The following is a 24,938-nucleotide window of genomic DNA, read 5'->3' on the forward strand; positions in this document are numbered from 1 at the left end:
CAAATCCACAGTATACGCAATCATAAAGACAGCAATGAGGCAGCAATATTGTGTTTAGAACGCCTCGGTTTGTTTTAATGGAGGTTTTCGGGACATTTCGTGCAGGCAAGTGTGTTTTCAGAGAGCAAAGCAACTGTTCGGCTGAAAGCGACAAGTGGCGGTTCAAAGGATTTTGTTTTTAAGGCTAAGTTTATTGGACCTCTGCACCCGACGCTGCCTTCAGGGAGGAGCTGCAGATGGATGCTTTATTGATTAATGTAGCCTTTGCAATATTCTGATGTGCTCGGCTTAGAGAAAATCAAATGCTCATCAGTAATCACTACAGCAGACAACTCACTGGTCCAAAGTGTCCTCTCCGTATTGGCTGAGCCGGTTGCTCTTTGCCGTCCGCCTGTTGTAGCAATGTCCCACTTGTTTACTATGATTTCTTATATTTTTTTTTTTGGCAAATGTCTTCACATCACTTTTTTTTTTTCTGCCACAGCTTGGCGTGTAGATCAAACAGGATTCACTGCAGCTCGCACTTGTTGCCAAGCTTAATTTTTTTCATTTGTTTGTCAGTTTGTTCGTGGCTGAGCCGTGTTCAGCAGAGAGGAGAGACATCAGTGACATTTTCCCGCAGCATTTAAAGAGACGGTTGTTACCGTCTCTAATCAGCCGAGGGCAAATCTTTATGTTAATGAAGGCTGCGTGCGTGTGAGTGTAACAGTGGTTTAAGAAAGTGTGATATTTATCAAGGATGATTACTTGCAGGTGTACTTCTGCACATTTGATGCGTTTCTTTTTGCTCGATCTGAACATTGTAAATGTTGGTTGTTGGAGATGCTTAACAACCATTTCTATGCAACCTTGATTAATGAGGGCTCAGGTATCCCAGGTGTAATCAGCCCTTGATTAGAAGGAAAAGCAGCAGGACTAATAGCAAATCTACTATCAAGCCCTTCATTATGGGTCATTGTTATGTTATGATTTTATACCAATTACACAATTTTTTATCTTCATATTGTTCCTCCAGCATAACGGAGTTCTTTTTTCATGGTTAGACATTAGCTCTAAAAAGAAAAATCAATTTTTTTGTGATATCTATCTGCTCAATCTGAACATTTACCACATTTACCTTTGGAAATATGTACGTTCTTGATGAAATTTTAGCCCTGATTTTATGAACTTTACAGCAACATACTTAGGATTCGCCTTGAATCTAGTTTGACATTGTTTCTGTCATAACAACTCCACTGTCTGCGCTGTCAGCCGGCTAATCGATACCTCTGTAATGATAAGAGGCGTACAGGTTGAAGGGGTGTGATTTCAACTGCCCTCAGTGGGAGACCGAAGAATTTCAACAACCTTGAAAGGTCACAGCTCATGACAGCCAATCATCGACATAATAATTGTCACATTTTCACAGCAGAGTGGAGCTAGATACAGGAATATATCACAGTGCAAATGTTGTATAATAATATTCATTTTCAGGCTTCGTCTTTTTACGGCGTTAAAGTGAAATATCAGTTCATTCATTCATCGTGCAGTGTGAATTTCGATGGCTGAGAGGTTTTCTTCATTTGATCAGCCCCCTGAAATTACAATTCCAATGTGATTGGAGTATTTGCTCTCAGTTTAATGTGATTTCTCACTTTTTTTTTTTATTATAGATGCTTCTTTGTCACTTTTGCTAAAACCTCCAAAGGATTGTTCACACACCTTAAACTCCAAATGTCACGTAAAACAACTTTTTGATTTCTACATCACAAAAAGTCTGTAAAAGTAATCCATTAGTGTAACTGAATAGCTGATTCTGCCAGTTTGGATCATAATGCTGCTATCAGGCTATTTTTTAATATAAAAATACAAAACCTTTTGATAGAAATAAGAAAACCAATACAGAAGTCTGTGAGAGTTGTGTTGCTACCATCTGCTTGTAAACCACTTCAGCATTCATTACATGATTTCTCTTGTTCAGTCTCCCAAACAAAAGCTGATGTTATATAATAGGCTGTATCAATAAGCTTTATTTCTATCTCTTTTTTTTACTAAGAGATAAGACGCCATTTTATCGAAATATTTCCTTCAAAACGTAAAGAAAATACATCTCACAACTAGACACTTCTAGAGAGATACAGAAGGGTTTGCAGGAAGTGAACAAAACACCAGTGACACTATAATTGTCTTTTTAAATATCTGCCCAAGGCTACGAGGGTGTGATCAGCTGTCTGTTCATTTATCATCACTGACTGCTGTTCTTCTAATAACATTGCATGAGCCTTTGAAAAAAAAGATTATGCAAGAATAGGCTGATATTAAAATGTTATGGAACAATTACTTAATCCCACGAGTCAAAAGTTGCTTCATATACGATGGACTTCATGCAGAAACCTTATTTTATTTTATTTTTTCTTACTTATTTTCCATGAAATCAGATTCAGGAAACCCTCTTAACTGAACAAACGTTTCATAAAACTGCTTGTTTCAACTTGATTAATACCATTTATTACTACAGCTGTCATTTATTAGTCATCTTAAAGCCATACAGTTACAAATATAAAGAGTTCGATGCCAAAAAAGGTCTTACTCATAACTAAATGTTGCAATACGTGTCATTTCTTCTTCTTAATTTATCTACATGACTCATATGACTCATTATGTGACGTTCTTGCATTTTGCCCCTAAATTATTCTTCATTTCTAAAATTAGATTAAAACATACATACTACCTGTGATGATACAAATCAATGGCAGTGTGACAACTCTTATATAACTGAGATATATTGATTATATTCTAACCCTTTTGGGAAAATAGTCATGTAGCAACACCTCAAGAAAATAACTGTTTACTGGTGTTACTGGTTTATTCTCATAATATTACCTTAATTGTATTATAGAGCTACAGTAACTGTGGGTTTTAGGCTTTTTCATATTTAAAGTAGAAGTTACATTCCTCTCTCACAAAACTCAGAGTCCAAAAGCTGCGTCTTCATCCCACCAACTAACCGAAACCAACTGAGCAACAGACCGACCTACATTACGGCTCTCAGAGCGCCGTACTTCAAGAAGAGAAACACACACATTAAGTCAGTCTGTCTGTTTTTGTCCTCAGCTCTGTTTAACTTAATTCCTGTGGGTCTGAGAGTCGTGGCCATCCAATCAGTCAAGACCGGCCTCTACATCGCCATGAACGGAGAGGGTCACCTCTACTCCTCGGTAAGCGAGTGCACACACACACACACACACACACACACAAACACACTTATATACGCAGGCATGGACTCATGAGAATGGGCGATTCTGAAAGGCCCGGCGTCCACAAATAAGACATGTTTTGTTTCAGTTTTTTTGACAGCCCACAGAGTTGTTGTGATTAACGCTGCGGTGTGGGAGTCCAACCTGGTATCACGCCAAAGTGTGTAAATACACCCGCCGGTCCAACGTGTCAGTGTCAGTTTAGCTGTGTCTCTTTTTTTCAGACTTTTGTTGTACCTGCTGCAGGCTTAATGTTTCTCTGTGGAAAATTGTGGGTATTAAATGAAAATGATCTATTGTTTATCCAGATTATCCCTGGCAATTTGGTTTTAAATCGTCATATTCTAAATGAAAGCAGGGTTCTTGTTTTGATGGCTCTCTTGTCATTTATAAGGTCTCGCTTTATCCACAAGAGTAAATCCAAATATTTGTCTGTCAGAGTTTCAGAAAGGTGCATCTTTTCCACACCAGTCAAAAAAGACAGAGCTGAAGATCTGAGCTGGGATGAATGAACCAATTACATTCTTTAAACAGATTTCACCCGCTATTTTCTCATCAGAGGAAGCACTGGGTAATTTTAGTCCAACTCCTCTCAGTTATCCAGTGTACAGACCCTTGCATTTACTGCATCCGGGGACCAGGGTCTGTCTGGGGAGCCCCCCCGTCTGCTCTGTCTGAAGGACGGCTAACTGAGCAAAAGAGGGCAAAATGGAGCAGTTACAGAGGGAATTTGCTTGAAAATGTGCAACCTTTAACATTTAAAGGAGAATTTACTATCAATAGGTAATGTTCTTGCACAGATATGCATTTTTTCAAGCACCTTTTGAGTTACATCCATAACAGGAAAGGCCAAGATTATGGATATACATTTGGAGATAAAAGCTCTGATCTATAAGCTGGGGGCTAAGGCATTAATTGTCAGCTGGAAGCGACTGTAGTGTCAGCCTAAAATGATATGAAGTTTCTTTTTAGTTCCCGTGAAAAGCTTGGCTGAGTTTTTCAGACAAGAATACAGAGTTACAGCAGGCGGTGCATAATATAATGAAAGCATGAATCACTTCTTTTTGCCTCGTCAGAAGACAATATGAGAGACCTATTTTGAGGTTTTGTAAGAGATGAAAACAAGGCTGAAGATTGGGTACAGGTTCATTAGAGAGAGAGAGAGAGAGAGTGAGATGGAAAAAGACAGATAAGCTGCTTTTAATGGATTCTACTGGCACATATTTGTCAGATTATGGACAAGCGCACGTTAAATGACTGTTAATTCTTTTAATATTTGTTAATTGTTAGTTTGAGTGTCCTTAAATGTCACCCCAGATGCATTCCCTCCCGAAGCATCAATGATTCTGAGTGGTAAATGAAAAATTAGTGAAAACCTTGCCAAAACACTGACACAAGGGAGCGGAGAAGGAGGTTGTAAGAGCAAGTGGAGGAGAAGTGAGGTGGAGGAGGCGCGGTCGGCTGTGAGGAGATCTGCTTGAGCGGAATATGAATTATTTCCATGCTGACTCTTCAGAGAGAGCTCACACTCTTCCACTTGCGTCTCTTCTCCTTCGCATCATCCCTCTTTCTTCCCCTTTTTGTTTCTTTTGTTTTGCTTTTTGTTTTTTTTTGTCTTTGGGTGGATATGACAGGAGCCAGAGAGGAGGTGATGTGTGAGGAGAAGAGAGGAAAGAAGAGAAGAGGGGGGGGGTGTGGGGAATAGGAATGCATGGGAGGGGAAAGGAGAAGACAAAGAGGACATGCGAGGAGGTAAATGAAAGGGAAATATGAGAAGAAAGGAAAGAATGAAGAAAGGGAATGGTTCTAGGCGGAAGAGAAAAAAACGAAGAGAAAGGTCAGAAAAGGGTGTAGACATAAGAGGAAAAGACGAGGGAGGAAGGTTTTAGACAAAGGAGGAAGAGATAGAGAAGAAAAAGGTTGTAGACGAGAGAGAAATTGATGGAGAGGGAGGAGGGAAAAGGTTGTAGACGGAAGAGGAAAAGCGATGGAGAGGAGAGAGGAGAGGAAAAAAATATGGAGAGGAAGGAGGAAAAAGATTGTAGACAAAGGGATAGGAGGAAGAGAAGAAGAGTAATCGGGAGAGGAGAAAGAAAGGAGATCTGTGCTGCTCTGCTTGGCTTCCTCAGCCTGTCGCTGAAAGTCACAGATGCATGAGGGCTTCCTGTAAATAATTGAAGACAGGGAGTCCCCCCCTACACACACACACACACACACACACACACACACACACACACACACACACACACACACACACACACAGTAGAAATGTAGAAATCCCCTCTAAAGCCGCGTAGAGGCAAAGTGAGGATGTTTGATCATGCTCCAGCTCTGCGACTGATGTGCAGGCAGCTACATGATAACGAAAATATATAAATTACGTACAGCAGGTGTAATTTATCATGGTGTCAGTGCTGCTTGATGTTTAATTGGCTGCTGCAAAGGTCCTGGCAGGTGTAGTGTGCGGTAAGGATGGCGCCACTAAGCTTGAAGAGATACTCATTAAACATTATGAGGGTGCTATCACCGCTACAGTTTGTTTACACTGGTCCGGAGACGTTTAGCTTTATGTATTTTTTTATAATTGGTGGCTTCGGGTCTGCGTTTGTTTATTGGACAACAGCTTGGATAATCTTTCATCCTGCCAGGTTAGTTATTGTGTCGGTGTCAGGAGGTCGATACAAATCAGATTCTAGTTCCTGTAACTTTTAAAAAACATGGTGCACTTGTCAGCAGTTTTTATACTTGTGCAGACTGTATAGATGTCAACCCATGTCTCCTTGTAGCTATATCTTCCTTTTTTTTTTTTTTGGCTTGTTTCCCATAGTTAGTTTGTGTCCAGACTCCTCAGTGCTGGGATTTGATGGCACCTAAAGCATTAAAGAAATGGCACCGTTCTCACCCGTCCTAATGACCCAAACTAAAGTAGCAAACACCTGGGAGCACAAACAAAGAGCCTGGTATAAACACACATCATTGAACAAGAGCATTTTAAGCGCTGATTGCACTGTAATCATTATAATCAGAACGTGATGAACTGAATACGTAATATAGCGTGCACGGAAAGGGGGTTGAGTAATTTGCGAGGTAAATACGTAATTAAGGATGTGATATGAGATTGTTTTGGGTCTCTAATGGACAAATATGATCAGTGAAACATGCTGTGTCACTGATAAACAGAAAAAATAAACAGGACAATGTCTGGGCTTTGATTTTTCAGCCTTGTATGACTGAATGCCAGAGCGATTCACATGACTTCACAGCCTACGTTATGCATTCAAAGCCAAGGATAAATTTGGACTCGTTGCCACTCTGGAAACCAGCCGGTTATGTTGCTGAATAAAATTCTCATTTTGAGAGATTGTGGCTCAACATTTCTCATCTCCTAATTAATATGAACCATGTGAATCTCACCAAAACATGACACAGTAGAAGATCTTAAACAGTTGAAGGATATATTTAAGCTGCATCTGACCATTTTCTTTGTTATCAGCTGCTGTTTTTTTTCAAATAATGAATTAATCATTGAGTCTATAAAATGTCAGACAATAGTGAAAAACTCTTTCACTCTCGTTTTAAAGAGTCGCTGGTTTCTGGCTTGTCAAATGTGAGAATTTGCAGCTTTTTTTGGTTTCATATTGTTGAATATCTTTGGATTTTCAAGCAATTTAAAGATGCCAACTGTGCATTATTCACCATTTTCTGACATTTTATAGACTCAATAATTAATTTAATACTTGCAGATCAAGTGATAATAAAGAAAACTGTCTACATACTAATTGCTTAATCAACTAATTGTTTCAGAACTATTTTCCTGAAAAGATTTATCTGGACTAAAACGCAGTATTGTTAGTATTTATCATGCTTTTTCATTCTTTTTTCATACAATAAGATATTGCTATTGAGATGAATCTGTGATTATTATCGCAATACATTAATATTGCCCACTCTTGACTCAAAAACAAAAATTTAGGACATTTCCCTGTATGGTGCATTCCCTTTGCAACAGAGCTACTTAAGCTTGATCCTAAATTTATGCTGCTCTGCTCTCAATGAGATTCTTTATCCTCTTATTGCAAATTGTTAATGATATGCTGCAAACTTAGTTATACATGGTAGGACTGTCTTATTAATCCCAGATCCTAAGCATCTGGCAGTGTGTGGTTGTGCATGTACGTGTGGCGTGCGTGCGTGTGGGTTTGGGGATGGGGTGGGGGGTAGAGGGGGGGGTGGGTGAGCTACTAACAGATGGCTCAGTGTGCAATGAGCTGCTATGTGATAATTATGGAGCATGCTGGGGAAAGTGAAGAGGAAAAAAAAAAAGTGCTGATGAGTTTTGGACTGTATGTGTGTTTGTGTGTGAATGAGATGAGGAGAGTGTGTTCCTGCATGTGCAAAAGTGTCGGTAATATATGCTGGTGTGTGTGTGTGTGTGTGTGTGTGTGGGGGGGGGGGGGGTGGGGGGGGGGGGGGGGTACCAGGGTGGTTGGGTAGGTGTAGGTGTCAGGATGCTTGCGGAGAGGTGTGAGAGGAAATTGACTTTTTTTAGTAAAATCGTCGCACATTTCCTATAACGCACCGCTACTCCTGCTACTCCTCTCTTACTACTAAATATGAATAAGGTGAGAAAGAAGACAGACGATCCTACATTAAACGAGGGATAAAAGACCATAAGATGATACTGATCTGAGCTCCTCTGACAGATGTACATGTCTAACATGGTAGTGACATGGAACATAATGTGATCTTCAGAAAAGGAAGAACATTTAAAGCGTTTTCTTAGGAAATGTTTGTGGATTTAATGAGGTAAACAGTCCGACGGATCTAGATCAAGAACTGGGGCTCGTGCACAGCAGTGCCCCCCCCCCCCGTGAAAACCTGTTTGTTTTTGAAATCTGAATTGTGCTGACTGTCCACCGGCCGGGAGATTAGAAATGGAAATGTATTCCTTCATGCCAGCTCCAGTGAGTCGGGCTGTTAGAGTCCCAGTCTGTCGGCTGGAAAGGTCCCGGGAGCAAAAACACCATCAATTCAAGTCTATCCTCCATCCATCTTTTTCACCCTGGCGTTGCTCCTGTTTCTTTGCTAATACTTTATCCCCTCTCTCTCCCTGCTTCCCTTTTAGTCCAGATATCTCTTCAGGTCATAGAAACATCTTAAATTAAGAGTCGGCAAATAGTCTGCAGTCCTTCACTAAAACTATTCGTCCCCTTACAGGAAATCAGAAATGTGTTCTTACTTTATAATAGAAATCTTAACAGTCTGAATCAAAAGCCTATTTAAATCCCAATAAAAACAACATGAATTCAGCATCCATTAACTAACACCTACATGTTCTCCTTTTCTTTGTACACTATTCTTTTGCACAATTTTCAGTTTTGACCGACTTTGTCTACATCTCACAGCCGATCCCATCACAGCTCATTTGTTAAAGTCTAAGTGAAACAAAGTATTTAAGGCACACTCCCATCTGCTGCTATCTAATGAAAGATCAATATGCTAAAAAAAAAAAAAGCAAAAGCAAAACATTTCAAGCAAACAGAAGAATAAGAAGTGCTGTGAATTTGATAAAATAAATGTAATGAAAATATTTACTCCACAGTTAAAAAGTCAGTTCCAGCAGGTTATTTCACAAAACTGATCTCATAGTTGATTTTTGGGCTTAGTTATTAGTCTGCTGTATATTTTCTAGGTTAGTCAATGAATTCTTTTGTCTATATTGTTTGGAAAATGATTCATTTTAATTTCTCAGAGCCCAATTTAACATCTTTAAATGTCTAATTTCATCTGTCCAAAGCCCAAAGATATTTAATTTACTACCATATCAGTCAAATCCTCACATATGAGAACATGGAACTAGAGAACAGTGTTTTTGTTTGAAAAATGACTGAAATAATTAATCAATTATCCAAATAGTCGCTGATTAATTTTCTGTCAATCAGCGAATCGTTTCGGCTCTATTTCATTCATTTCGATGTTATGAAATCCGATCTTCTGCATCGCGGATCTTTCCATTTTCTCTCTAATTGTCATTTTTTCCACCTCGTCTTGTCTCTTTTTCTTTAGCAAACAAAGGGGTGCGTGTGCTCTATGTGTGTGTGTGTGTGTGTGTGTGTGTGTGTGTGAGTGTTTGTCTGGCACATGTCTGTGGTACGTAGGCGTGCACTTCCATTCATAACACAGTCTGTACAGCACTCAGACAGTGAGAGATGTGATGTCTACATCCAGAGAGATGAGAGGGAAGAGGAGTGGCAGAGAGAATAAATGATAGCCATGTGAGTCATGATGCGCACACACAAAAACACACACAAACACACAAGTTCTCTGGTCATTTCTGGTGACTAGAGAATTAATTAGTTACTGGTGAGCCGTGGAGCCTCTTTATGAAGCATTGAAGTACCACAGGGCAGACATCACACTCAAACAGCAGGTTTGACCATTAGCGACAAAACTATTGTCCGTTAATGATGTTTGACAGCTATTACTGATGTACGTACATGTAGCCTTTTTCCCAGCTTTCCTTCATGAATCACAGTTGGCAGTTCAAAGACAAAAGCTCTGCCCCTAAAGATGGTTTATTTAAATGATTGCTTGAAATAACGGATTGATGTATGCAGAAATCTAAAGAGATTCAAAACACACAAAGACATATTTGCTTTAAATAGAAACATTTAGACTGGTTTAAACTCTAAAAACTGAGGTTGCTGTCAATAAAATCTTAACAATTCTCTGATGCTGCCGTTTATCTCCGGCTATGTTGGTTTGTCAAACATCCAGTCCACGTGAAAAACGCAAACTCATCATTCATTTCACCGCCTCCACCGTGTTGGCATAGCAAAGGCTCTGGCCCAAAAAACAAGTTGTTCTGCAAAAAAGTTTTTAAAAGTCAGCTCAACAATCAAACACGTGCAAGCTCACATCATCCTGGTAGATTACTGCCACGTTCATGTCATACTGGAGTTACTGTAATCATAAGTTTCCGGCTTGTAAACTCTGTTCACGTCAAGTCATAATTACAACTGGGAAACTCAGATTAATCCAATTTAGTGCTCAATAATAACAAAGTGCCAAGAATCATGGATGTCTCATGGGCCAAAGGGCATCATTCAAGGTAATGAAACCCAGACTTGTTGGACGTAACAGATAATAATAGAGTTTTTAACAAATATGGCCAACTCTACAATGATCCTGAGTTGTCCTGTGATGTGAGCGCTCGCAAGTCATATGGAAATATTTCCCATCTCTAACACCCATCAGATATGACGTGAGCATGTCAGTTTGAATGAGGTAATTGTACTTTTTACCACAGTTGAGACTGATAATAAAATCATTCCTCAACTGCTCTGAAGTGTTTTGACATCTAATAACTCTTCAAACTCTTGAATGCAGCCTCTTGTTTTGTCTCGTTACGATATTAAATAACGGTGGAGGACTTTCACCTAACAAAAAATGTCAAATCATTCAGGATATCCATCAGCAGCTTGTAATCTTGTCATGACACAAAACTCATACTAGGTGATACATTTCCGATATTTTACAGATGATCACACTCCTAATAGGGTCCGCCAGCTCAGTGTTTCCCAACCGGTCCTTAAGGAGTACCCGTCCTGTGAGTTGTTGCTCCAGCTCTAACACACCTGATCCAATTAAGAGCCACACTTTTTCATAACAGCGTAATTGGATCAGGTGTGCAGGTCTGGAGTGGCTGAGGAAGGTCGCGGTTTTTCCTGACGCGCGGAGAGCGACGCTGTGATTGCAGTTATATTTATGATTTGATTCAGTTTGCCCGGGCTGGAGGACAAGTCCCTTCTCTAACCGTGCTCTTTACTCTTTTGTTCTCACATACCCGCTCTTCCTCGCCCCTCTTCTCTGTGGGCTTCTTTTCTTTAGAATGATTTGTTTACCCACAATTCCCCTGGGTAATTAGTGCTGTGATAATAACTGGTGTTGGAAACAAACACACCCACTCACTGAGCAATGCACACAAACACACACACACACACATATATATACATACACATTGGGAAGAAAAACAACTTCCTTTAGTCGCGTTAAGTAATGTTACAAGTAGAGAAACTGCACTTTTATATGAGGGGGAACAAATCTGAACAATGTTTCTACATATTTATGAAGATTGAAACTGCAAAGTTGTCATTTTTGATAATTAAAAAGATTTGAATGCACTTTTAACCAAAAATGAAATAAGAAACAAAGGCTGAGCGATCATTTATGATTATCATGAATTAACTCAGTGGTATTGTGATGGTATATAGTGTCATTACACATAATTCAAAATTCATTGTAATTAAAAACAGAGAGTTTTGTAACAGTGGAACACAGTTAATTAATTTGATTATTGATATGATAATGATATAATTAAAATCATCATGTAAAAAGTCAGCTAACCTCAGTGAAGTGTTGACAGATTTTGAATTTTTCGAAGGCGATGTCAGTGTCGAAATGTGAGAGCTACAAAAATCTGATTACAATTGATCGGCTCTTTATTTCTAATTAAAAAAAACAAAGACATTTTTATAAAGATCCCTTAAATTTGGATTATTTGAATTTGAGTTGTGTCTCTAAGATACTGAAGCAGGGCATTTTACAGCTGAAGTTTGCCAACAATATGATCTGCATGACTTATTATTCAAGTTCTAGTGAGGCATCTTTCAAAAACTGTAAACTAGAAAGCTCTGTTATAACTATAAAGATTATATACGAAGGCTTTTCAGCAGGAAGCAGTGAGAGAAAAACTGTTCAAGCAGCAAGAAATGGATTTAACAAATGAACATATCCCAAGACATTTGGGATACTGTGAGGCCGACCTAAGAGAGATCAGACTCGGTCCAGTCATGTCTCTGGTAGCTTGAAAGTCAGGATGTACATTATGTCAGTATGTACATTATATGGTGGTGTTGCTGTAGGTGCCTGTGGCGTATAGGAATTGATTTACAGTTCAATGTCAGATTTCACCCGATGATAGCTCCACCGCAGCACCAGCTGTGTGTGTCGTACAAGATCAGGTCATGTTGTCCTTTAATTATACATCCCACAGTTATTATGTTTACATCCTTTCATTCAATTAGAAATATAGATTGACTATAGGAAGGTTTGCGTTGTCTCACCACTGAGTAGGACGCTGTTATCCAAATTAATTGTGTTTACATTTTTCCATTCGCCATAATAGTGAGTAGTGAGAGTACAACAATTGCATTAAAGCAGTGGAAACGGCTTTAAAGATGTGTGTTACCAGTGAAGTTGGGTATGGTCAGAGCCGAAACAAGCTTGAAACTTTCAACCCGAAAGAACAGCGAAACACTATTTTTAAGCACTTAATTCCCCCCCCCCCAGTGTTGAAATCTTGCAGGAGGAAAAACACAAGCAGACAAATCACAAGCTCTGCAGCCACCGCAGCCCTGACACGCAGGTTCGTGCGGAGGTGCACGTCAGCTACGTGCTAAACCATGACCTGTTAAATATGAATGTAGCTTCAGGCAGTCAATCAATCGCTCTGTCTTCATGTGCCTGTGCGCCTGGAGAGTCACATCTTTGAAGGGAGAACTTGTGGCGTCACTGTCATTCAGCGGCTGCCCTGGTCAATGGTGTCACAGACCTGAACTCTCTGCTTTCCTTCAGAGTGTATCCTGATGCCACTCAGCCAGTCCCTCTCCGCAAACATGTTTCTGATTATCTGCGGATTAAAGGCTTTACTAAATTACAGTACGAAAAAAAAAAGGATTGTTTTACTGCAAATGTGCTTTCACTGGGAGGCTCCCAGTGGTCAGCAGTCAAGTAGTGGTGGAAATAAGTGCAGCCCTGTGCTGTGCCAAGAGTTGAGATTGCTATTCCCCACTCTATTTTTGAGTTCCTTATTTTTAGGTCTTTAATGGACAAGAGGGCAAAGTGCTGCCTGTATCAATTCAGTACATTTCGGAGCGGGATGTTTAACATGTTAATGGGCTCTTCTCTATCTGATTACAGCTATGTGGAAAAACAGCTGCAGCTATGTATGTACGCGTGTGTAATTCGTAAAAGATAACAACGCGCACGCATGTGTGGACTGTGTTCACTTCCACTAAATCTCTGCTGAGCACAGAGAATTGACAGAGCGAGGGGGGGAAAAAAAAAAGAAGAAGAAGAGTGATGAGAGAAATACAAAGATAAGAGAAGAGAGAGAGAGAATCCCCTGCTGTTTTTCCAATCAGGAGGCGTCGTCCTCCTCACTGGGTGATTTATTCTCTCTCCTCTCCTTCGTGTCCCCGTTTCTTTCATTCATTCTTTCTCCCCGTCTTCTTCCTGTGGGCAGCTTGTGAACATAACTATTTGGAAATGACGACAGAAACGCATTCAGGCAGGCGGTGTTGTTAAAATGACTCACCTGTAAGGCTGTAAGGTTTTCATCTGAAGAAATTCTTACAGCTCACTTTTCTGTCTGAATAAATGTTGCTGCTTCAGACGAGGCTGAGAGAGGCCGCGACATCCAGCATCTTTTATTTATAAAAGCAGCATTAAGTGATGTATGACCTCTCTGACCAACATTAATTTGTGTCTGGCAACGCTCTTTGCACACCAGCAAGATCGTTCTCTTTTACAAATGAATAATGGGTCTCAGGTCAAGACTAAATATATATTATCAAGTTAATTTAATCCAGGAACAAAAAAAATATTAAGCTCCACCGAGAACAACCGCGCTGTTAATACAAATTAAAACCATGGCTAGCAAAGGAGAACATTTGATTTATGATGGTGTGTTTGTGTATGTGTCACTGACATTGGCAATAAATAGAGCATTCATTCATTATCACCTGTCTTGTTTTGTTGCCATCATTTAGTCACATTTCATATCCCAGCAAAGCCCTCCTGCACCTCCCTCCATTCATCCCCTAGAGCCACAAGTGTGTGTTTGTGTGTGTGTGTGTGTGTGTATGTGCCCGTGTCTGATCCCTCACTGCCGCGTATTGGTGCCACCCAACCTTACTTTTATTAAGTGTCTTCCCACATTAGCATGAGCGGATGCGGTAGAGCATGAGATATAGCACGTAATATGTTAAATTACCAATGCAAGTGTTTGTGTGTTTCTCTCTGTCACTTTTGCAGGGCCCCCCCCCGCCGCCCGCCGCCCCACACACACACACACACACACACCCACCCACTGACCCCTCCCTCTCAGCGCTGGTTGGTTGCCACGGCTACAGTGTCGCCTCTCTTCCTCATGTTGCTATGAGACTCGGACCGACAGACCTGAGCTGAATGACAATGTGTCTGTGGCTCAGGCAAGAGGCCCACAACAGCCAATAAGAGAAGGTCTAGACAAACACTTCCCAGTCTAGGGTCTGGGGACCTCGAGGGGGATTATTTGGGTTGGCAGAGGCCTCCTCGGCTATATGAGGAGTAGTTTATTGACACAGTTTTTTTTTTCTTTTCTGCGGTTTTTGTATGCGAAATGATTATGAGAGTCCATTCCATGTCATCCAAGGGGAGATAATAGTGATCACAATATTATAGTAGTAATTAAAATCGGGTTACAATTAAATCTGCACTACTAATATTTTTCATATTAACAACGTATCACTTTGCAGTTCCCCTCACAGCAGCTCTACAGGGTTTTTTTACGCCTTTTTTTTAGCTCATTGCTTTGGTTTTCTGGCCAACAAACTCCGTTTTTAGTTCCATCCGCAGCAGGCAAATAATGTCACTGATAATCCCGCTCCCTGCTAGCACCACACAGCAGACATAGTTAGCGACTAAGTGGTGAAAAAAGTGGAGCTGGATATTTTTACTCTCAAGAGGTGGTGCAAACTAAAACAAAGGAGTGAAATTTGGATTGAAATTTGTCTGGATGAATGTTAAGGTTGTTCCCCGTGTGCTGGAGGTGTAAATAAGCAACTTTTATAGGGAAATAATATGTTGGATGCTGTGTTATCAGCTTGTTTCGCTTCCATGAAATCAATTGATGCAGCTTCAAATGATTGTGTATGGTGTAATTATTACTTGTGTTTTGTATATCGGCTGAAAAGGAATCTCACTTCCCAACAAGGATTATTAAAGTTGAATTTAATCTTATCAAAACATTAAGGGGCACATATGAATTAATTGCACTTGCTGTAAGAGTTGTCTAAACTATTAATCAATATATACAGTTGTGCTCATAAGTTCACATACCCTGGCAGAATCTGTAAGATGTCTATCATTCACAGTTTCTATAGTTGTGACCATAAAACTCAATTTTGGTCTCATCACTCCAAATAACTTTGTTCCAGAAGTTGTGAGGCTTGTCTAGGTGCTGTTTGGCATATTGTAAGCAGGCTGTTTTATGGCATTGACACATTAACGGCTTTTTTCTGGCAACTTGACCGTGCAGCCCGTTTTTGTTCAAGTATCTCCTCGTTGTGCATCTTGAAACTTTCAGCTGAAGTTGCATGTGGGTTTTTCTTTGCAACCTGAATAAGTTTCCTGGCAACTGTGGCTGAAATCTTTGTTAGTCTACCTGACCGTGGTTTAGTATCAACAGAACACTTAATTTTCCACTTCTTTATCAGAGCTTGAACACTACTGATTGGCATTTTCAAATCTTTGGATATCTTTTTATATCCTTCTCCTAATTTATAAAGCTCAACTACATTTTCTCGCAGGCTCTTTGGCAGTCATTTTGCTTTCCACATGGCTCAGTATCCAGTAAAGTCAGAGCAGCCCTGGACGAAATGTGCAAGGTCTCTCAAGAGCTGAGAACCTCATTGACTATTTATACACAGACACTAATTACAATCAAACAAGTCACAGGTGTGGAAACTTACCCTTCATAGCAATTTAAACCTGTGTGTATCAACTTGTATCTTTATTATCAGGCCAAACATTCAAGGGTATGTAAACTTATGAGCACAACTGCATATGTATTTAAATCAACAGAATAGTTTATGATGAAAATAATCATTAGTTGTAGCCTTATGGGAAAGCTTTCTATCCCAAACTGATTACATTCAGATTACATAAGAAAACAGTGGAGGCTTCCTACAAGAAATAAGATATAATTGATCTCAGCTTTTAGATGTAAATATTGCAGAAGAAATTGCGGTTTTTCTGATAATCAGAATCTATGGAGGCTGACTTCTCAGACTGCCTCTCTGACCTCCCCCAAGAGATGAATGTTTTATCTCAGGCTGTCTTTTATACTTGCCATGACTCAGTAGTGCAAGCGGACACTAGGGAGAAACTGTTTCTCTCCCAGGAAGAATAACACCTTGTTTCTGTGCTGAAATATGTTCCGCTGGAGGCGCCGGCACCCATGGAAAAGAGTTTTGACACATAACAGCAGAGCTGATGTGGGTGGGAGGGTGAGATCTTGTGGGCTTCGTGTCACTAGGATCAATCTGTTTTGTTTGTTTTTTTTTTAAAAAATCTGTTAAATTGGTTTTTCATGTGCATACAAAGAGACTGTCAGGGGAGAAAGACATGAGTTAGAACAATATATCACTCAGTCAGTGTTGTTTTACTCCTCCCTGTACAACGCAGGTCAATATAGTTTCATTACTTTTTATATCTGCCCACAGAAATCATTCAAGTTTCGTGTGAGAGGATTTTGACTGAGGGGTTTATTGAGTGAGAGCCGCACCAATCATGTTTTTTTGAGATGATACTGATATAATGAATAAAACTAGATATCAGTATATAAGCTGATATTCTTTTTTTTATGTAAACAAACAATTTGTGATGAAGATACAACATGTATATGTACAGTATGAGTAAAGAGATTTTACAATTTAGCAATAAACCATTATTTAAGATGACAGCAACAGTAAATTTTTTCTATTCATTTTAATTGTTCAGTATCTGCATCTTTAACTGAACAGTAAGTCAATGTTTTCATCACGCGTGTGTTTAAAATCTTTTCTTACAAAGACGAATTCAGCACTTTAACTTACAAGAGTACGACAACTAAATGTATAAATGGTGGTTTGAGAATATATATATCTGTTAAATAATATGACTGATATCTCTTTATATCTGTCTGTCTGTCTCTTCAGGAACTGTTTACAGCGGAGTGTAAGTTTAAGGAGTCGGTGTTTGAGAACTACTATGTGATCTACAGCTCGATGCTCTACAGACAGAAGGAGTCGGGCCGGGCCTGGTTTCTGGGCCTCAATAAAGAAGGACAGGCCATGAAGGGCAACAGGGTCAAAAAGACTAAACCAGCTGCACACTTCCTGCCTAAACCTATAGAAGGTAACACACACACACACATACAAACCAAGGTTTTTTGGTTTTTGGAGTTTTTTTTTTAAAATTGGAGTTCATTTAGGTTTAAGTTCATATTTTACTCAATTAGCCAAAATGTATGTAAATGTTTCTTTTGATTATAGAGTCTGTAATGAACATTTCTTTCTCTTCCCTTCCCCTTTTTCTTCCTTTGCCTTCTATGTCATCCCTCTTTTTCTACTCATTCAATTCAATTCAATTCAATTCCCTTCTCTTCTTCTCTTACCTCCATTTTCTTTGTCACTCTCTTCTCCTCCTCTTCATCCTTCACTTTGTCCTCCCCTCACGTCTTCCATTTTTGTCCTCCGCTCCTCAAGTTGCGATGTACCGAGAGCCTTCGTTGCATGACGTAGGGGAGGCGGTGCCTAAACTCGCCGGGGGCCCGCCTTCCAAAAGCACAACCAGCGAACCGGTGGTCATGAATGGCGGCAAGCCAGTCAACAAACCCGACAAGGAGGAGACATAACCCTGCCCCCCTTTACCCTCACCTGGCCAACCAGAAGCCAGGAAAAGCCAGAGACTCGCCCCACTGCTGCACTCTCAAAAAAAAAATAAAAAAAATAAAACTGCAACAAAGGTAACAATACAAACAGCTCAAGTTCTGACTGGTCAGCAGTGGGGCCGCGCGTCCCGCCTCACCTCTCTCTCCCTATTGGACGGATCCGGTGTTGTGGGGCAGGGCCAGAGGACGGAGCGCTGCGGCTGGTGGCGGGGGGGGGGGGGGGGGGGGTGGAAGAGGAGGAAGAAGACAGTAAAGTCAGGCCAATGCCAGCCAGATATTTTGGAACTGGGACAGTGGCACACCCTCATGTTGGAGACAAAATGACTTCTTAAAAATATAAACAAACAAAAAAAAAAAGGGAAAAAAAATGTCGTCTTCACCGGTATTTTTCTGTGACAATCTGTAAGAATGAGGCCCCTTTTTTTTCCTCTCCTGATAGTACTATTTTCTGTTGCCAGGTATGCTTGCTTGCTGGTGGCTTCAGACACACTCACACTCACATGCACACCACCTCCAGAATCGACCACATGGATTCGATCTTTGAGTAAGTAAAGAACAGATTAAAAACATCAGCAAATAGCTGGCAAAGAGAATAAACACTAAACACTGATGATTCAGACGATGCTTACTCATTGATCAATTAAGATTCGGCACAGGACATTCTGTACCGAGCTTACGATGACATGTACTTGAAAATAACCCCGTGCGTTACATACAAAGCAAACTCTGTCCCTCTAATTTTGATCACATACTATATAGCTATTATTAAATTCTGCAAGTTCTTATTTGACAGAGACACTGTTTAAACACCACATAGCTTAAAGCATGTTTGTCTTTTTCGGTATTCCTTTATTATCTATTAGTTAGGTGGTTTATTATTCTTCACACACACACACAGTGCTATCAAGCTACATAGTTGTACAGACGCAAACGGATTTTAGTTTCTACCTCTCTGTCTGACGTATTTTTTTTCTGTCCCTTAATGGCAGTTATGATTTCCACACCGCTGACACAAGTGTAGCTCAGGAGAGGAGATCAGCCGACATGTCAAATTAAAGAATTTCGGCACTGAAAATGAAGTGATTTCCACACATTCCCGGTTTGTAGCAACATGGAGTGTATAGGAGGGGTTGTGGGGGCATGCTGGTGTCCAAGCAGCATGGTAGCAGTCAGTGTTTACATGGAGTAGCAGAGCATATATTGTAGACTGAGGTTTTAGCGGAAAAAGAGTCAAACCTCAGGAAGGGTTTAGACAGCGCTCTCAATCATGAGGAGTACTGGTAGTACTTTTGATTTCTGCTGCCTTCCCAAGTACTTGAAATAAAAGGTAGGAATGAGGGTAAAAGAGAACAGGGTAAATGATGTTAAAGCCACTATGTGTAGAATTTGAACATTTCTGACTTTACTACCAAGTGTTAAATGGGTCGGACCCAGTCTAATCCAGTTGAGTAAGGTCTTGTTGTAAGTATGCAGGTCTCAGGAAGTGGTGGAGGAAGTATTCTGATCCTTTACATAAGTAAAAGTATTAATACTACAATGTAAAAGTGCTTAATTACAAGTATAAATCCTTCATTCAAAATCCTGATTAAGTAAAATGTATTTAAGTAACAAAAGTAAAATCTCTGTTGGAAAATGGCCGCTGTCAGTGTTATGTTATTATTAAGATATGTGTCAGTGTGCAGATACTATTTTACTGTTGTAGCTGGTCAAGGTGGAGCTAATAAAACAAACAAAAAAAATGCTGCTACACAAATTTGTATTATTATTATTATTTTTACTTTTCTCTAAACTTTGCCATTTTAATAAAATATCAGATAATTTTATCTCTTTGGGCTTCAAACAGTTATTTAAGTGGAATCTTCTGTTAACTTTAATGTTTTCTTTAACATTTTTTAATAAGCCCGTCATATGTTTCTTTAATGTCAAATCTTAATCTGCAAAGAAAATACTAACTCTAGCTGTCGGATAGATGTAGTGGAGTAGAAAGTGCAATATTACCCTCTGAAATGTGGTGGAGCAGAAGAATAAAGTAGCATAAAATGGCTACTCAAGTAAAAAGCAAGTGCCTCAAAATTGTATTGAAGTACAGCAGTTGAGGAAATATATATACATGGTTACTTTCCACCAATGGTCTCAGTTCTGTGTGTCAATCCGCAACTGGAACAGAGCGGATTGACTTTCAGCTCTGATCACATGCATATTCATCGCAGGAGAGAAATGTGTTTTTTGACACGAGGCGGAGAGTGTGAACTGTGAAATACGGGATAAATTACACGTATTGTTACGTTTTTTTGAACCGCAGCTGGATGGCTGCTGATCGCATTACGCTGCCAGTGTTGGTGTTCTTACTCTATGAGGTTCTGCTCGGGTCGACGCCATTTTGGATCGGGCCTAATTATCCTCGGGTCTATTCTGACCTTGTTTTCTTTTATAAATCATTTTATGCATGTTGGGTTTTTGGCTGGCTTACCACTGGGTCCTCTACACAGATGAATGGGCTAAAAGCAACACAAAGACAGCACCAATTTTCTCCCAGATTGTCTCATTTTTCCACAAACAAAAGCTTATACCATCCGAATAATGTCAACAATGTATAATCATAACAATTCTTCACATAGTGGCTTTAAATTAGGCCTGCATAATGGCCTATAAAATCAGGTTAGGTTACTGAGAAAGTATTACGAATGTGGTTTCTGTAGAAAAATTATGAGAAAACAAATAGCACAGTGATAGCAGTGTTACATAAAGCTGTCATCAAATCAGAATACTGAAATATGGGTCTGTGTGAGACGCGGAGAACTACAAGGCAGAAAATCAAATGCCTTGAAATGAAATTAAACCAAATAGATTCCCATGCTTCGCCCTCTCACTGTGACAGTCAACATGGCACCAATCTGTTCTGGACTTGAATCCTGCTCGACACCCAGGCTTTCTGTTTACTCGTCTTTGTTTGACAAGCAAGACTAGACGCCAATTAGCTCCTCCAAAAGTTACACCAGTAGTCGGTCACATCACTGAGGAGATATTAATACTGTGATCCCGCACTTCTTATTAGTGTCAGTGACAACGAGGCGAATGAAGGCTCAGGATAACAGGGCTGCTACTGGAGACAACATCCATGTTTAATCAACAGAAACTGTGCATCTCTCCGGCTTTGAATTCTAGTTTCTAAAAAAACTGGAATAACCACTTTGCATTTTAATCGGATCATTGAAACACTGTCCGCTTTGCTGAAGATGAATGACCTCCGCTGACGTTACCAAACTACAAAGAAACAACAATACGAAAAGCAACAAATCAAGGCTGTGTGATTAATCAGCACTGTTGTGCCGACATCAAACGAGCACCAACCTGAATCAGCTGCATCCCCTCAGCAACAGGTAGCGTCTGTGTAGCAGGTGAAACCACTGCACTGCTGCTGCTCTAACGAGGGTAATGTCGTCCCGCTGTGTTGTACAGAGAGGATACACTCCACAGCTGAAGAACTGTGAAAATACTAGACAGCTCACAGTGTTTCTAATTGGCATTTCTCAGATTTTTTTCCCTCACATACACCACATTTTTCTCTCCTCCTCTGATCTCATTAGCTGTTACTCGCTTTCGTGTTCAAATATGTGCAGCGGACCAGCTACATGAACTTATGTAGTTTGATACTCAGGCTGGTGTCATCTCTTGGCCCCTTACTTAATATGTTTTGAAAGAAAAAAAGAGACCGCAGAACACAGAAAACAATGTATTAATGCCAAACTGGAATTGAAATATGTGAGATTCAAGAGAGTTTAGCATTTGAAGTTTTTGTATCTGAAGAATCAATACGAGTACAGAAAGTGTTATTGGTGCTGGGTGGCACTGTGAACCCTTGCTATGTGAGTGCCTCTCGTCAGCAGCCGGGTTTAAAATGTGAGAACCTGTTCGTTTATGTTATAAAGCTCAGCCTTCCTGGGATCCAGCAAGATTTCCAAATTCTCACAGTCACTTGACTTCAGCTCTGTCTTGTCTTATGTGATTTCAAGAGCAAAAAGTGGGATGATGGTGCTGATGAGGAGGAAGTCTTTTGACCGGTGTTGTGCTTGTCTCAAGTCAAAGAAATGTGGATGTATTGACTACCTTCTTGTGTCACTAGCAAAAGATTAAAAAAAAAAAAACAAGCCCTGACAATCAGGTCTGTAAACTTACTTTTTTTTATGTTTAAGGATATTCTTCAACGTGTCCTGTGTTGTCTCAGCTGTCTCTAAGTGTGAGCATTTAGAGATACAATAACAAGACTCTAGGACAGCATTCACGGGATTATTATGAAGCAGCTAATTTGTCCCACACACTGCTAGCAGAGGAACCAAACCTTCCTCCGTGAATAGAGGCCCAGCTTGTTAGGTTAGCGGTAGTCACATCCTGTGAAAGCGGCTATTGAAGTTCCGTGGCACATGCTCAATAATTAATGACGGTTGAGGCCAGAGAAATATGGCCCGGTTTCCTGGCTACTGACCAAAGATACTGCTACAATAGTGTTTCCAGTCTGGTAATCACAGTTCCTGGTTCAAACAAGGAAGGCACAATTACTATCAGCATCTCCTGAGAGATTTGTCTCCACTGGTGGTTAGCCAGGTACCAAGGCTACAATTATGAGATATCTAACAGCGGGATCTGCACAGGAAGAGAGCAGCTGATTTAATTAGAAGTGAGCAATCACGACAACCTGGGTCACTTTTAATTTCCACATACAAGTACCATTCATGTTCTCGTGTAGCCATCTTACTTTCTCCTGCATGAACTGTAGCTCCGTCTCATGAAGGTTTCCACGCTCAGAATTAAAAAGGCACAAAATGGACACAAGAGGAGACATTATAGGATGAAAAAGACTTAAAACTGTAGTACAGGTGCACTTTAGAGACACTGGGATATGTAATGATTAGAACTGTACTCATGATGTAGCTTGTCTCCCTCAGGTTTTCTTTGTAGTTTTTATGTTCTACTTTATTCCTCGTACAAAAGACTGCCTTATTACAACCGAACCTGAAACGAGACAGTAAACGTGCTCTCCTCCTAGCTGTTTCCTGCTCCCAACACTCTCATCCCACACACACACACACACACACATGCAGCAGACACACACTTCACCCTATTTTACTTTTCAATTATCCTTTGATCCCCAATCTTCTGTTCACTGTAACTGTTCTAGCTTTTTGCTCTCTGCTCGTTTCGTAATCATGCAGCCAGAGAACTTATCCACACCTTCTCTTTTCTCTTCCAACGACCTTCACGTCCTCTCCTCCTCTCTCCGTTTGGACTGTTTTCCCCACTTGTTGCATGGTTTTTAAAAGAGGAAAGATGACGGGGGCTAATGCATGTGGTAATGTAGGAAATGTGTTATCAAAACAAAACAAACATTTACAGCGTAGCACCAGTGACGCTTTGCCTCTCGCTCATTTCTGCCACTGGTTTATGCTAAACGGTCATTTTTGATATTTGTTTCATTGATACATCCAAATCCTCTGGTGGCATCAGGAACAACTTATAAAGACATATTGCTTTCGAAGCATAATCCATCATTGCAATAACGGAGCAAAGGACAAATTAATCAAAATTACTTCAAAGCACTAACATTGTTACACTAATGCATGTCTTATGTGGAATACTTTCAGCGGAGCATCAATATTTAATTCTGGTGAATGAGAGCAGGTAAAATGACAACTATGAAACAAAAACACAGGAACACGTACAGTAATTGCTTGATATCCTTTGCTTCTTCTTTTAACAATGATGGATTGAGCTGCAGAAGTTAGAAATAGATGACACCAGGAGCCGGGATCATCAGACAGTCTTAACCAGAATTTATAGATGAAGGACACACTAAGTAAACTCATAGAATAATCACAGCCTGTTGTATTTTGCTAGTGTAAACCATTCCAGCCATGAGCCAAAAGCAAAATGTGACTGGTGCTAACTTTAAAGGAGATTACTCTGTCTGTCAGTAAATGTACAGTTACCTTTACATACATATTATGCAAACAGAGTTTGTCTGCACTGTACAGTTTGTGTCCAATTGTCAATTGTATACACACAGAAAACAATGATATTGAATAAAGGATTTATAGAAAGGAAGTGTGACTGGACTGATTTATTTACTGCACAACATCTCTGTAACCATTCATTCATTCGTTTAACATTAGTACTCTCACTTTGTGGTTTACGTGGTCCACTTTCCAGTATCACACACACTCATACACACCTGATGGTCTCCTCAATAAGTTCATTCATCCTTTGTGTTGACCGAAGGGCAGGCTGTATTATCAGCTGTTAAGTGACTGACTTTGCTCAGCAAAAGGACTGTAACTACAAGTAACACTGTCTGGAAGTGAGCACTGTAGCTTATTTGTGTACTATTTTTGTTTTGTTAGCCTCAAAACTGTATTGATATTGTGCTTTAAAGTCATTGCCCAACATATATTTTGTACTGCAACAATGCACACCAAGTCTGAGACTAAACTTCACATTTTCATGTTTTCTTTTCTGTTCTTTTTGCACAACTGCCCAATAAGGGAGCATCCAAGGAGAGGCCTCAGCTAGTTGTATTCATGTATTTGACTTGCAAACAAACTGGAAATGTGGGCAGTGATTCAGAGATGTGGAACTAGTCGAGACTTCAGCCTGCGGAGGTGACTCATAATTCACAAAATAAGATGTGGAGAAGGTAGATTAAGAAGTCACACCAAATTCCTGTTATTGCCGCAATCTTGTAACATCATTACATGACATTACATGACATGGCTTTCGCTGTTCAAAGCTGTCATTTCTGACAGCAAAATTTCCGAAGTAACAACTCAACCCTGACGGTTTTTTCCTTCCCACAAAATTACATCTTTGGTGTGCAAGAGGCAAGAGGAAAAAGACAAAAATAAAATGACTATACTTGCTTGATTTTGTGCCAGTATCTTGCACGTAACTTTGAA

At 40.0% G+C, this 24,938-nt stretch overlaps 1 protein-coding gene across 5 annotated transcripts in view; it reads left to right on the top strand.

Moving 5' to 3' along the window:
* LOC137176739 (fibroblast growth factor 14-like) overlaps positions 1 to 24,090 on the top strand; it is a 65,348-nt gene extending 41,258 nt beyond the window's left edge. For 4 of the 5 annotated variants that reach the window (XM_067582632.1, XM_067582628.1, XM_067582631.1 and 1 more), the window contains exons 3-5: positions 3,094 to 3,197; positions 17,258 to 17,456; positions 17,807 to 24,090. In XM_067582632.1, coding sequence (XP_067438733.1) covers positions 3,094 to 3,197; positions 17,258 to 17,456; positions 17,807 to 17,955 — 452 coding nt within the window. In that variant the 3' untranslated portion in view covers positions 17,956 to 24,090. The remainder of the gene's footprint in view (positions 1 to 3,093; positions 3,198 to 17,257; positions 17,457 to 17,806) is intronic. The other variant, XR_010925858.1, reaches the window with a different exon arrangement.
* Positions 24,091 to 24,938: the final 848 nt, after the last annotated feature.

Source organism: Thunnus thynnus, chromosome 24, assembly GCF_963924715.1.
Source record: "Thunnus thynnus chromosome 24, fThuThy2.1, whole genome shotgun sequence".
Lineage (NCBI taxonomy): Eukaryota > Metazoa > Chordata > Actinopteri > Scombriformes > Scombridae > Thunnus > Thunnus thynnus.